At 43.4% G+C, this 15,425-nt stretch overlaps 1 protein-coding gene across 4 annotated transcripts in view; it reads right to left on the minus strand.

The window, feature by feature from the left end:
* Window positions 1–3,659: 3,659 nt before the first annotated feature.
* The window catches only part of tle2b (TLE family member 2, transcriptional corepressor b), a 78,297-nt gene continuing 66,531 nt past the window's right edge, over window positions 3,660–15,425 (minus strand). For 3 of the 4 annotated variants that reach the window (XM_086284366.1, XM_086284365.1, XM_086284368.1), the window contains 9 exons: window positions 15,025–15,175; window positions 14,259–14,428; window positions 13,700–13,776; window positions 12,485–12,734; window positions 11,950–12,197; window positions 11,349–11,496; window positions 10,545–10,695; window positions 10,305–10,381; window positions 3,660–7,852 (listed from right to left, as the gene is read on the minus strand). In XM_086284366.1, the coding sequence (XP_086140492.1) occupies window positions 7,745–7,852; window positions 10,305–10,381; window positions 10,545–10,695; window positions 11,349–11,496; window positions 11,950–12,197; window positions 12,485–12,734; window positions 13,700–13,776; window positions 14,259–14,428; window positions 15,025–15,175 (1,380 nt within the window). In that variant the 3' untranslated portion in view covers window positions 3,660–7,744. The remainder of the gene's footprint in view (window positions 7,853–10,304; window positions 10,382–10,544; window positions 10,696–11,348; window positions 11,497–11,949; window positions 12,198–12,484; window positions 12,735–13,699; window positions 13,777–14,258; window positions 14,429–15,024; window positions 15,176–15,425) is intronic. The other variant, XM_086284367.1, reaches the window with a different exon arrangement.

Here is a 15,425-nt window from a genome sequence, read left to right on the forward strand (position 1 = left end):
GCTAGTTAGATGAAGTCAGCTATCTCATCGTAGCATATTTATATGCATATTTATAATCATACGCTTCTTGGAGTGAGCGCACACACTCATGAAGTTTAGTAACTTCAGGTCACTGCAACAAGCCCAGGTACAGTTTACCGCCGGATGGGTGCAGGACCTTGAAATGCACCGTGTAGAACGAAAGACCATCGTATGTATCATAAGTTTACCAGTCTCACAAATCGTCGTCATAAATACACATTCGTTAACCGTTTATTAATAGGACCTTTGAGCTCAATGGTAATTAATTAGCAGTGGAAATAATTTCTGGTACCCATCACAGAAATGTAGCAGTGACAATAATATATGCTGTAATCGTACTGGGCAATTAGTGATACAAAACAACTGTTTTATCCTGTGAATAAAAGTATATGTTTTTGTCAATGTACCATAATAACAGAAGCGAAACGCAATATTGTGTCAGGACAATTCACTATTTATGCACAATAAATAAAGGAGCATAGCGCGACAATTTCTGTTCAGCGCCAGACTTGCTTGTAACCTATATCACCAATTATGTTATGAAAATGACGTATTAACTACTAAAAAACACTGACCTTCGTGTAAATGCTTGGAGCAGACTAACCTGTGAGCTGGAGTGTTCTGGGACGTTATATTTGATCTTTGAATGGCTGCAATCCAGGCCATCCGTCGCGTCTTTGTTACTTCGGAAACATGGCTCGAACAATTTCTCTTCAACGACGTAATCCGATAACAACCGATCTCTTTACCCGTCGGCTTCCCGTGGCTGTCATGCGACCGGCTATTGCAGTTAATAATACAACAGCTTCTTGACATTTTTGTGTTTCTTTTTATCGCTGTATAACTGATTTTAATTGAAAGCCTGCGTGCGCTACTACCGCTTGACCGCTTGCCACGAGTTCCCAGAATCCTTTGCGGTTCTACCCGTGAATGACGTCACATTTTCAATCTCTATATAATATGCATGTTAAATTTTATATTTGGGGTAAAATATCAAGTCTTTTCAAGTCCAATTCAAGTCCCAAGTCATTGGTGTAAAAGTCCAAGTCAAGTCACAAGTCTTAGAACATTTTTTCAAGTCAAGTCTAAAGTCATAAAGAGTCCAAGTCATGTGACTCGAGTCCACACCTCTGTTTAAAACAGTATAATGTGCTACATACTGAACTTAGATGACAGAAACCAACCATCATCAATCATAATGCACTACTATCGATCCAGCATTGGTATTGATACGGTTGATATTTAAATCGCTCCACCCACCTCAAATATGAACCTCTTTCTACTTCTGTGCCTTGCTGTTGACTGAAGTGCCAGTGTACCAGTGTGTGATATTTTGATGTGGTTAAATTGTGCATTGAACCTTGCTTGGCTGGATTTAGCACCATGTGTTTGCAGCATTTGTTTGTTACCTGTATGGTGACAGATTATAACCTCCGCAGGCTTGTTTTTGGTCTGTTATGTTGTCAGGCAATGAACATTTGTGCTAAACTGAAATGTTAAGCAAGGACAGACAGTTTTATGCGTGTGAAGAAAATAGTCTTTGTAACCAGTGGCTAATACAGGCAGCCTACTGGTAGTTTAATGATAGGAACATGAAAATTTAAATGTGCTGAATATGTTTTAAATGAAAGTGTCTGAGAAAGCGGGACACAGTGTCAGTTTGATAAAGCATGTGATGGCCCTGTGTCTGATACTGTTTTTGCACAATATGATAGAGTTCAGTCCAATAATTCAGGGTTATTGTCTCACTTGAGTTCCTAGAAAGAAATTACCCCACATCACCGGCAGCAATGATTAGGGTTACAACCTGCCTTTAGAGTCAGAACTCTTTTTTCCCTTTGTGGCACAGATTCAACACATTCCTGGAAACATTCCTCTGAGATTTTGGTCTATATTGACATGACAGCATCACACAGCTGTTGCAGATTTGTCAGCTGCACATCCACAGTGCAAATCTCTCATTCCACTAAATCCAAAAACTGCTCTATTAGATTGAGTTCTGGTGGCTGTCGAAGCCATTTGACTACAATGGCTTCCACACAAACCCGTGTAAAAGGATTTGCTACATGATGTACTATTGTACTAGCACTGTGGTCATGAAGGGATGGATAGCAGCAATTCTCGGGTAAGCTGTGGTGTTTAGACAATGCTCACTTGGAACTAAAGGACTCAAAGTGTGCCAAAAAATCTCTCTCACACACTGTTCCACCAGCATCCCCAACCTGAACCGCCGGTACAAGGTTACACTTTTCATGTTGTTTATGCCAAGTGCTGACCTTACCATCTTAATGTTCCAGCAGAAATCAAGACTTGTGTTTTTCCAGCCTTCTGTTGTCCAATATTGGTGAGCTTGTGTGAATCATAGCCTCGGTTACCTGTTCTTAGCTGAAAGAAGTGGAACCTGGTGTGGTCTTCTGCTGCTGTAGCCCATTTGCTTCCAGGTTAGACATGTTAAGCATTCATAGATGCTCTCCTACATGTCATTGTTATAGCAAGTAGTTATTTTAGTTATTGTTACCTTCCTATCAGCTTGAAGCAGTCCTGCCATTATCTACTGGCAAATTTTCACCCAGAGAACTGCTGCTCACTATATACTTTCTCGTTTTTGGACCATTCTCTGTAAACCCCAGAGATGGATGGTTGTAAAAATCCCAGTAGATCAGCAGTTTCTGAAACACTCAGCCCATCTCATCTGGCACCAACAACCTTGGCTCATTCAGAGAGACTTAAATCACCTTTTCCTCCATTCTGATGGTCGGTTTGGACTTCAGACCGTCTTGCCCATGATTACATGCCTAGATGCATTTAGTTTGTGCCACGTGATTGGTTGATCAGGCAGCTGCATTAATGAGTCGTTGAATAGATATGCCTAATATAGTTGCCATGATTCGCCTCCACAGCCCACAGTGATTGTCTTTAAGACACACTGTTGTTTTACAGCGATCATAAGAAAGTGGAGATAAGTAGATGGTGTAAAGTTACATGACGAGACCATTTCACTGCACTCCTCTCTGCTCACCTGTGATGTGTACGCATGCCGTACAGGTTCTGCAAACAGTAATGAGATTATGGTAAACAATGGAATCAGTTTCTTTGGTGGTTAAACTTGCACCTCACAGCAAGGTCCTACTGGCTGACTGGGGCTTTTGTGTTTGTTCTACCTGTGCCTGCGTGGCTTCCTCCCACAGTCCAAAGACATGCATGTTTGGTTAATGGCTGATTCAAAATTGCCTATAGGTGTGAATGTCAGTGTGAATGGTTGGCTGACTCTGCGTTGGCCCTGTGATGGACTAGTAATCTGTCCAGGGTGTTCACCGCCTCTCAACCTACGACAGCTGGGATAATCTCGAGCCTGAAAACTGCTAAAATGAAAGTTAATATTTGGCTCACATTAGGATTTGGCTTTCTTCTCCACAGTGCAGTCGGTCCCCTGTGTATCTAGGTAGTGCTATCCATCTTCAACAAAGCATGCTCTCACCACTGTTACTTGAGGCTGTTACAGAGACAATAGAGAGAGGAGATGCATGTTAGGGAACTTTTCACATTGGCCTCATTTCTAGAGATGTTAAAATTTACACCAAAAGCAGAGCACCCACTGCCATCCCCATAGTAGAATAATTGACACAGAAGACACTGGAAAGGATGAACACAAGTTTGGTTTATTTTTCACACATAGTATTTCTTTTACAGCACGTGGGAAAACACTTCAGGAGGGAAGACCCAGTTAAAAAAAAGGAAAAAAAGGAGGAAGTTCCTTGGCTTTTTAAAAGAGAAACTTTACATGAACTTGTAAAATGGGGGGAAAAATAAGTTTTGAACACTGTTGGAACAGAGAAGCACAAGCAGGGGAGACGTGTTACCTACTGTTAAAGAAAAGTATCAAATACAATGTCCCAAATATTTATGCTATACCACCAAATGCATAGCCATTATACAGCATCATTTTGAGTAGATTACAAGCTTGTGTATGAGAATATTGTTTAGATTTGCCTGTGGCTGTCAGGCAGAAAGGGAAACAGGCAGGCAAAGGCATTAAACTGTACAGATTATCTCTGACTCCTGGCTGGTACACAAGCCATCTCAGAAGTCTCTCGTAAATCTCCTATTCTGCATTAGTGCTGCAGCAAGAAGCATGGAAGAGTCCTGCTGACATTTTATACAGATGAGCTAGATTGCATACTGTCACGCTAAGATTTTCTTGTGTAAAACTGCGGCTGTGAGACCGTTCGCTGTATTTACCGAACGAAACCAGATTGATTTTGTTCTACCAGCAGTGGAGCTTTAATGCAACAAACATGCAATAAAAAGTGGAACCTCGATCGATCAATCAATGGCTAAATCTATATTTTCATGTCGCAGCCAACGCCTGTTGTACACGGTCCACAGACTCAACAGAAACGGCTTATTACTACACAGTAAGGACTGAAAACAGACTAAAATACACGCACTACCACTTTGGAAAAAAAGGGGGATAATAAAAACAAGGAGTGGACAGAGGAGCTCTTTTTTTTCTTTACACTGGATTGCTGATGTTGTACACCCTCTGCCCATCACCATTACCAAGGATAAAAGGTACCCTGATTTAAAAAAGAAGACAAAAAAGTAGTCCCACCTGTGTTCCTCTTGATATTCTGTCTCCATGTGTGAGTGCATTCCTACCCATAATCATAGGCAACCCCAATACATAAACACATCATTACATAAGACAAGCAATCACTATTAAAAAAAAAAATTCAGAAATTAACGAGTAATCAAAGAAAATCTTGAAATGTGCCTTTTTAGTCTAAACATTGGTGATGCATGTTCTACAGAAGCAGAGAGCTCCGATATACAGTTTGCCTGCCAGTTTGGAATATGATACAAGTAGGAATCAAAAGTAAGGATTATATTTAAAGAAGTAGCTTGATATTTTTCTTATTTGCTGTCATAACAAGAATTAGAAAGACTGATAGTACTCTCATGTCTGTACAATAATTACAAGGCCTGATAGCTTAGTACACAGAAACGAGAACGGGTAGCCTGACTCTGTCTGAAATGTAAAGAAAAACCCCTAAAAACTCCTTACCAGCATCTCCAATGCTCATGCGTTTATCCACAAAAAGCCAAGTAAAAGCCGTACAACGTGCTAGAATACTTCAGAATAGATTAATACTCAGTGTAGCCACAGAAGAAAAACAGGGAGAATCATCGTTTTACTAGCCTGCTATTAGTCAGGGCCACTAATACGCAAGTAAGCTTAGCCCACAAACAGAAAAGTGGAGAAAGTATTAACCTCGACTTCAGCAGCGTTTGAGCGATCTGATGTGATATATGCAGACGACGCCCTCTGTGACATTTGTGGTGCTAAATGTGAAGGTGGCCACGGTAACGCATCCAATCTGAGGAAGCACCTGGCCAAACTTTATTGATGGCATGCAAACCAAATTCACCAAAAGCACCTGTCTCCAGCTTGTAAGGACATATTTATGCTCACTGACTTTACGCCTGTGCTGGTTTTTAACCACTGGTTTAAGCACATATTGGTAACAGAAGCTTGGAGAGTCACACACTACAGAGAGGGAGATGTTGCAACAGTTTGAAAACATCAGGCTTTCTGGAAAAAAAAACAACTCTGATTTATGCATTTATTTTATTTTCTGAATGTTGCCATAGTAACGATACCAATGCTGCTATTGGTACTGGATCAATACTACCCTGACAGGATTGATATGTAGTTTCTGTCCTGTAAGTTTAGCGATTTGTGTTAAATTAACAAACAGGCACTTTGAAAAATGTCTGAACCCTTTTGTGTTGACTGTCACGTCTGTTTTATTTATAGCCTGAACACACAACAGAAGCTGACCCAAAATCCCAGGTCTCCAAAAACCCCAATTTTAAAATATAAGAAAGGCTGAAAGTTGTGTTTCTAACTAATTAGTGGAAAGTAAAAATCACAGTGATTTAGCTGTCATTAAAATGTGTTTGCATAGTGATGATGATTCAGCTCATAAATCACGACACGCTGCTCTCCCCTACACGGTGGTATGGAGCTGTTTGCATGCAAAGCGACCGGTCTGGCATAAACGGGCCAAAAGAAGCTGAACTCATGGACGATACTGATTGCATTGTTTGTGACATATTGACACAAGTAATTTCAACTATTTTTATTCTGGCTGCACTGAAACTTCAGCATGCAGTTGACAGCGGTAAGGTGTTTAAGCCAGCTAGTGTAGTGCATCAAATGTTGTCAATAAAAACCGATTTGTACGCCCTTAAAAGAGTAAAATGCTCTTTTGGGCACCTGTTTTCTGTCTGTTGGCCAAGCTACATTGGAAGGCTGCTTGCGGCGAATTTACAGACATGAGAGTGGCATAAATCTTCTAATCGTAATCTCAGTGAGCAAGTGAAAATGTAAAAAATTCTTTAAGGTGTTTAGCATCTCAGTTAATAGAAATCAATAGCTTATGAAACAAGAATTAGCCCGAGCACTTGAACACTAGCACGTAAGCAGGCAGGCAGAGATGGAGATAATGACTCTGATAAACATGTAATCTCGTCTGTAAATGAAAACAGCAACTAGTTGCATAAAATTTGAAAGGAATCGGATTAGTCGCTGCTTAGTTGGCTGCTGATGATAGCGTAAACGTGTGGTGTTAATTTGCCCCCTCGTCCACCTTACAGTGAAGCTGGCGTGCTGCTACTTCATCTAGCTGACAGTGCCTTTAATGAGAGTGAGTGCAGCGCCCGGTGTCAGGAGAACAATCCAGAGGAATTAGAATGAACAGCTCGGCTGATGTTCTCTGTTTGTGTCTCTGGGCCCTGGGAGAATCCCATTGACTCCGCTGCTCATTAGACGCTGCCTTTGTCAGACCAAAATAAAATAGATATTAGCAGTGAGACGGGGAGCGCTGCGGTGAATGTTTAATTGGGTGCTCTATGTGTTGTGTGTGTTTCTCTCTTCATACGAGTACCTCAAGGGGGTGGAAGCGAGTGTGTGTGTATTCTAGCCTGATGCCGCGCGCGCGTGTGTGTGTATTAGCAGGTCTATGTTTCATGTCAGTGTATGTGGATATCTGAAGCAGCCCCCTTCCGTCTCGGAGCGTCATCATTCCCCAGCTCCTGACACCTCTCGCTGGGGAGATCGAGCTGCGGCGTCAGCCTCATTAAGGCTTCCACTGTCTGGCTAATGAATCGATTGTGTGGTATCAGTGCTCCTGGCTGGCGCTCCCACAGTGCCGCTCCGCACCTCCTCTGGGGGCCTCCCTTCCACTGAGCTCTTAATCAGGAAACAGCCCTAATTACCCTGCCTCCCTCCTCCTCCTTCTCATCGTCCTCTTCCTCCCTTTCATTTCTTCCTTCCGCACTCACTCTTTCTCTTCTCCTCATCTTTCCCTCTTTCTCCTCCAAACTTTATCTTTATGCTCCACCGCCCTTTTCCTTTGTCCTTCTTATCTTGCTGCTCCCCATTCTGCCTCTCTCTCTCTGCTATCATGCCTCATCCTTGGGCTAAAAGTGGAAGGGGGAGGAGGGGAGATGGCATTTGGGAGCTTCCACAGTAGCTTATATCACAGCAAAAAAAAAAAGAGAGGGGGGGGAGTGATGTTTTGGGGGTAAGAGTCAGGAGGACTCAAGACGACTGAGACGGAGGTGCTTCTGTTGCTGATGTAATGAGGATCAGGAGTGGTTGGCAGAGTGTCCCGCCCCTAAAATCTCCACCTTGTCTCTTCCCATCTTGTCCCGGCTCTCAGTACACCACCTCGTACACCGTGGCCTTCTTGTCCCCAGAGCCAGTTACTATGTACTTGTCGTCTGGGGAGACGTCACAGCTCAGCACTGATGAAGACTCCTTGGACTGGGAGTGTTCGAGAGGTGGGGGGTGGGGTGAGAGAGAAAGCAAGAGGGATGTGATGATAAATGGATGAAGACAGATGGAGAGAAAGGAACACAAAGAGATGTTAGAAAAGATGTGACTCATCATTTAATACTCAATCATACAAGACATATTTGCATTTCAAAACAGTCGGCAATTATTTCCAAACAGACAACTCCACAGCTCCATGATGCTGACTCATTCGTCTGCTCCAGTGTGAGACACTGCCACATTAACTCCAGGTTTTAAGCAGCATAAGCCTGGTAGCCTCAACTGGAAAAATGCACAATCCTTCCCTTTTATTCGCTCTCTTTTCCCCCTCTGTATCCCAAAGCCAGACCTGGGCACCTGGCTTTAGATGATCTAAAGCTACTTCTAAACCCCACCTCCCCCTTTCACCTCCTTTCCCCCCTACTGTTCCATCATCATTTATCTTCCTCCCTTTCCTCCCAGACTCTCCTCCTCCTCCACCACCGCTCTCTATCCTCTTAGGCTCCCCTTTCACTCAGGCCCCAGCTCTCATGTCGACTCCTCCTCTCCCTCTCTAAACTTCTCTGCCCTCTCCTCCTTTCCTCGCTACAAGCTCAGCGGGGCTGTCAATCATCAGGGCACTGGTGAGAGGCCATTTCACACAGGAATCCTCAAACTATAACAAGATAGCAGGAGGGGGGGGCAGTGACAGGTTAAAGGATGAGTTTAAAGATGAGAAAAGTAAAGAAGACATTGAAAAACCCAGAGAAACTTAAAACTCTGATTTACTTTTTGGATGTCTGTGACTTTTGTCTTTTTCACACTGTCTGCTTTCTGGAAAAAGAGTCACAGGGTTTATTTGATTCATCTTTTAGCCTAAAATGTTCGGTAACACATTAGTTACGAAGTGAACGAGCTAAAAATAAGTATCATTATTTAAGAACTTGTATATAAAAAAACATCTTTGTGATTGAAAATGTGAAGCTGCATGCTACCATGTGACGTGAACACGGTGGCATGTACCTGGCAGCACAGATTTTCAGCTAATGTGCCATTTAACTGTCATATTTAAAATTTATAGCAGGGAGAATGAACATTTATAAAAAGCAACATTTCAGAATGATAACACAGCTTGTTTTGTTGAGCCAATACCGCTGAAAGGATGAGAGCATGTTTGGCATTTCGGTGCGAAAAACAGCTCAATAAAAGCTGAAAAAAGGAAGAGGGGAAACCTTCATGGTGTGAATACCGGCTGGACAGTGAAACAAGTGGATGCCTGTGTTCTCCCTGTGCACCGCAAATAGTCGCTTCTCTAATCTCACTGATTTAAGAGAACAACTTTTTGCACTGCACAAAAGTCGCCCTCATTAAACTTTCTGAACTCGAGACTCATCGGACTGTTCCATCTGTTTTCTTTCAGTCTGCATATCTTGATTGGATTGTACTCTTTATGACCTTTGTCCTTTTCCAGTTTCCCTTGAGAGAAAGCAAACAAAGAGAGTGATGCCACACACCAGCTAAAGGACGTGAATGAAAGCGAGCATGAGGAGAAAGAGGGCGGAAACAGGAAATAAAATAAAGGAAGGCGATGAAAGCAAAGGACAGTAATAAAAAGGACAAGGTCAAAGAAGAAAGTAGATCCAGGCAGATTTGGAGGAGAAGATAAAAATGAGCAGAGGGAGGGAGGACAACAACAAACAGAGAGGAAAAATAAGACAAGAGCGAAACGGCGCTTTGAAAAGAGGCAAGGAGGACAGCGATGAAGAGGAGCGAGAGAGAGAGAGCAGCTCTGTTTAACACAGTGACAGGAGGGAGCTGTTTGGCAGGAGGAACATTTGGCATTTGGATAACAAAGCAAGATAGCCAGTATTCTCCTTTCAGTCCACGGGGAAAGACGGGAGCCGCCAACCCTGCTGCCCACTGTAGCTTACAGAAATATGACAACCACACTGTTTTACACACACACACACACACACACACACACACACACACACACTGCTCAGCTTAAATGTGCCTTCGTCTCTCGAGTTTCATTCACACCCAGATGTACTCGCTCAGCTAAAAATATTCTCTGCATATTCATGTTTCAACATTTCCTCCAACGAAGCAACTGAACGAAATGGAAAGATGGTGTTTGTCGTGTTTTGATTCACTGTGTGTGTTTGTGTGTGCGCGTCAGTCTGCACCATCTGATAAATCTCCACAAGTCACCTTGGATCAACAAATCTGAAAGTGAAAAAAAAATAGAGGTTTATCACGCTCTCTCCCTTTGAACCCTGTCATCTCTCTCTCTTTTGCCTTAAAGGCTCTGTGTTGCAGAGACTCTCTCCCTATGGCACACTGACAAAAGACATATCACACACACACACACACACACACACACACACACACACACACACACACACACACACACACACACACACACACACGTCATCAGAGCCAGTCATCGGTGCTTATCTCTCACCTGGAAAATACTAGCTCCATAAGGTGTCCTCCATGCATTCAACAGATTGTCTTTTCCTGTACTCACAAACCACTTCCCTGAAACAACAAAGCAACAGTAACACATGTTAATCAACGAGAAAGGAGTAACTAAAGGGGAAAAACAAACTACAAAGCAAGAGCGTGGAGAAGACGGACACATGTCGGTCAGTGGCTGGAATTCAATCGATTTAGGAACGGAATAAAGTGCTTGTGTTTGTACCGCAGTAGGCGAACTTGAGGGAGAGAACGCAGCTCTCGTGCAGGTGCAGCTGATATTTGTCCGGTTTGGAGACATGGAGGACTTCCACGTTACTGCTCTCCATTCCCACAGCCAACCACTCGCCTGTCGGACAGTAGCCCAGAGAGAAGATCTGGAGACAAAGAGGGAGAAAGAAGATGAATAAAGCAAAGCAGAAAGCAAAATGAGGGGCAACACAGAAGGATTAGAAGCGACAACAGCAAGGGCGCAGAAGTTATTTTTAAAAAAGTGAAAAGAAAAACAACATGAGGGGCGGGAAAGAAGATAAGGTTGATTAGAAGAGAACAAAGGAAGGAAGTAGGGAGGACAGATAAAAGAACTTAAAATTAGGGATCGGAGGATATTAAAGAGAAGAGATAAAGATGATGGGACAACAAAAGATCAGAGGTGGAAAGTAGGGAAAAGGAAAAATGAAAGAGTGGAGTGATATAAACGAGCTAAATATAGAGTGAACTAAACAGACCTCAGATGGCAGACAGAGAAAGTCATTATACTGTGGATCGAAACTCATTTGACACCAGTGGTCAGCTGTAGTCCTGTCGTCACAGTGAATAGTGAATGAGAGACAAAATGTGTGTGTGTGTGTGTAGATTATTGTTGTATTTACTGTGCACGATCCCTTATTGAGGTGAATCTTATTACAGATGCAATATTAGGGATCTATTACCATTTAAGTGCTGTACCTGTATCAACATGTTAAAAAGCGTGAGCAGAATATGATTACTGTGTGTGTGTCTGTGTGTGTCTGTGTGTGTGCGCGCACACCTGTGAAGTGAAATCGTGTTGCTGCAGCTGGCGTCCCTCTCGGAGGTCCCAGCAGCGGACTGTGTTGTCCAGCCCTCCCGTCCACAGCTTGGTGCCGTCGTTGGAGATATCGATGCAGCTCGCTCCGTCCGTGTGGCCCTGGAACTGCCTGCCGGGACAACGACCACGCAAACACGCACAAAAGAGGGTCTAAGAACCGAACTGGAAGCCCTTTGAATACACAAGCAAAGCGGACTCTGCCTCCCTGTTGTTTCTCTGCTTCTTTCCTGGTAGAGGTGTCAGATTAAATATGTTTTAATTCTTGCCTCCCCGTAGAACCGACAGTGTTCCGCATCTCATTTCCTTTTTATTTAAGCCCAGCTTTGCTAAAACAGAGCTGTTTTATCCTCTTCACATCCCCTATGGCTAGATTATCCCTTTTGTTTGCACCTGACCTTGGTGTTAGTTAAAGAAGCCACAGACTGCAACAATTTCTCACTCGCTTTCTCTTCTTACATATTTTATCTTCCCTTCCTCCATCTGAAATATTCTACCTTCTTTTTCTCACCTTTCTCTTTCTGCTCTCGTCTCACTACAGTCTACCTGCAGAGGTCCTTCTTACCTGACGAGCGTCTGGTTGTGAAGGTCCCAGACGACGATGTTGCCGTCGCTGCAGCAGGAAAAGCAGACCTTGTTGTCAGGGGAGATGGCCAGAGCGTAGCAGGCGGGAGCGGACGACGTCAGCTCCGCCTTGATGCGGGGAGTTGGCGTGGCCAAATCCCAGATTGACAACGTGCTGGCCTCTCCTCCAACAATCAAGGTTCGTCCGTCTGGGAGGATTTTACAGGAGCGGATGTAGTTATCCCTGTTCTGATTTGACAAGATAAAGAAACCAGTCAGATTACGGCTGTTGTAACTTGATCAAGGAGGGGGGGGGAAGTGCGTGAGGCTTTACAGGACAGATGGCAACACTAGGGACATTCAGGAAATTAATGTGGACGTTTTAATGTCTGTTACCAAAGTGGAAGAGGAAACACGACATGGTCAGTAAAAACAAATCTGCTCTATGGATGCATGCACCACGTGCGAGTGGTTACGAGAGTACTCTTCTCAATTTTTTAATACTTGTGTGTGCCTCATTTTCTTTCACGTCTCACCAGACAGTCCAGCTGGGCCATGGGGTTCTTGCTTCCTGGTTGGCTGATGTCCCACACCTTGACGCAGCCCTTCCCTCCGGTGTACACGTGACGAGTTGAGGTGCTGATGGTGACGGCACACACCACCTCTCCGTGGCTCAGGGTGTGGATCTGACGGGCGTGACGAGGGATTCCCGGACCCAGCAGAGCGTCGGGAGGAAAGGGCACGGGCTGCATCTGGCCGTCCGCGCTCACGTGGAACGAATAGGCGCTGAGAAGGGATAGAGAGAGGAGGGAAAATAAATCAATACAGTCAGGCAGAAAGAGCAACAGCTAAAAAACAAACTAAAATTGGACTCCTAGGTGCTATGAAGACAAGAGAGAGAAGATGAAAATCAATCAATCAGTTAGCGAGCAAGTAAAAGCAGAGTGCTAGGGGTAAATACACACAACTCATTAATGACCACAAATATGTCAGTGGGCAGTGTGACGTGTGACAACACCATAATAGCCTTGAAACTCCAGCAGTATTTCCCCGAACTCTGGCAATTACTGGGCTCACCGTAGCTACGGGCATTAATGCATAATGGCAGATTATATTACAGGGCAGAGTCAGCGTGGCTTTGCTAATGGCTGATCGATACTGTAGCGGTTGGAAGCCGAGGCTGCTTTATGATTTCAAATTAGCGCCGCAAGAATGAATTGCCACTCTGCAATGAATGACAAAAACAACACAATTCCTCAGTCTGCAAATTTGTCTGAGTAGGTGCCGGGACATTTAAAAATCACACCAGCATTTCAGACATCAAAAAAGGTTCATGGACATCTTTGAAATGCTCTCTATTTTCTTTTAAAAACACAAAGAGGAGCAGCTACAGTTCATCCTGATTCCCATCCAAGGCAAATATTTGTGGGTTATCACTGAGCTAATATTTGAAGTATGTTCCTGTTGTGTCGTTGTCCTTTTCTGCTGTTCTATAAGCACCATCAGCTAAAAATAAGATTAAAAATGTAACTGCTTCATTCAATTATACAGCACATCCATGCAAAATAAATACAATACTAATGCTATTACACGTGCCTCAAAACTGTAGATGGTTTTAATTGCAAAACAGAAAAAGACTCAGCTTCAGATAAAATTTGCAGCACATTGAATCATTATATTTTATCTCTCTTCACGCTTGAGCATCGTCTAATCTGGGCTTGTTTTAGTGCGCGATAGAAGCTCTGACTTACGGCTTGCCACCAGAGGAACCAGGGAGAGAGGAGGGCAGCCCCGGGGCCCTTAGGTGAGACCGAGAGTCATACGCCACCTGGTGGAAAGTAAAGCGTGAACAAAAAAGTGACAGACTGGCAAAGGCTACTTTAAAGATTCAGAATGATTTCCAATTATCATCCAAAGGTGCAAGAAGTTATCCAGTAGAATCTATTTTCCAAATAAATAAAAATAGTTGCAATGTAAAGCGATTAGAAGGGACGAATTTATTCTTCTACATCAGACTTTAACTGGACTCTTTCAGCTCCTTCTTGTTCACCCACGTTTCCTGATATGTAACATAGATGCAATCCATCAAGGCAAGACTCTTTGTAGTAAAGTTTCTCTTCTCTATGACTGTAGCACTATATGAAAGTGAATTTGAGGATGTAAATGTGACGGCTTCGAGTATATAACGAATGCAGTTGATGGCGCAGAAGTGATTCATCAAGTTTTTGAACAGTGCTACAAAAGTCAAAAGTTTGCATCTGAACAATAAATCAGAGCTTGACAGAGAAGATAAATTTGGCCTTTACACACCATGGGGCTTCTGGAGTACGCGCTGGCCGCGGCGCTGATTTGCGGGGAGAGAGTCAGAGCCCCTCCGAAGCCTCCTGGGCTGGCCAGCTCCCCATTCAGTCCTGCGTGGGACACCACGCCAAAATGAGCCGGGTATGAACCGGGGGGCACAGACATGGGACTGCGGAGAGCTAGTGAGGGAGGGAAAGAGGAAGGAGGAATTGAAGGATGGGATGAAGGGAAGAACAATGCACAGTATACAAGCACAGACACAGTCACAGAGGGACTGAGAAGAATGGAAAATGTTTCTTTACACTAAACTTTGTTTATACACAGAGTTTGACACCAGACCAAGAAGCGCTCAAATCCACACTGCATCCACATTATTAAGTATATCAACTTTGCTTTGATCATATTAAGCAAATTTGCAACAAAACCGTAGAGTAAGCAAGATTATTCAGTATATAAGTATAAACAAATGTGGAAATGAAAAAAGTGGGATAAGAGGTTAAAATGCATGAAGGGCAGAGGTCAGCTGGGTACAAAGCCTGAATTAAAAGATTGATTTGACCCAATTGGTTGTATGAAAAAGACCTGCAGTAAAGCAGCTCAGTTTGAAAGTCAAGGGCAGTGGTACTGTGATGATCTGTACAATTTACAAATACTAAAAAACAGTGTCACCATAGCTTAGTAACAGAGAGGGCCTTTATCTACAGTGAAATTATAATAACCAGTTATTTTAGATTTAAATTACAGCAGGCTTGTCAGTCAGTCAGGAGAGTCTCACCAAGGGGATCTGCACTGGTTGCTGCTTTGCTGACTAGGCGAAGGCAGGAGGTGCTGGGACCAGGAGCTCCTGGTGTTCCTGGGGTAAGGGCCTCACGGTGGGATGGGGACGGGGTGCCAGACTTAGACAACGGGGACTGGGACTTATCCATCTGCAGAGATGTCAAACAATAAAAAAGAAAGTGGGGAAAAAAGGAACATGGCCGATCTGTCGCAGTAACCTCCAGAATGACACTGCTTAAACATTCTCGGTGTGAAAAAAAAACAAAACTTTTGTTTTGTATCAGAGCCATTTAGTGTGCATAAATAAGTAATGTGTGAGCTTTTTTATAACCCCAGAGCAAAACTATATGATAGCGTAATATACGCCAGCAATGAATGGCCTAAGGGTAAAAAGTGAAG

The sequence above is a fragment of the Aulonocara sp. 'chitande type north' Nkhata Bay genome, linkage group LG23 (genome assembly GCF_057382095.1).
Source record: "Aulonocara sp. 'chitande type north' Nkhata Bay isolate Kocher_YH1m ecotype deep benthic linkage group LG23, A_spYH_male_GT1.1, whole genome shotgun sequence".
Lineage (NCBI taxonomy): Eukaryota > Metazoa > Chordata > Actinopteri > Cichliformes > Cichlidae > Aulonocara > Aulonocara sp. 'chitande type north' Nkhata Bay.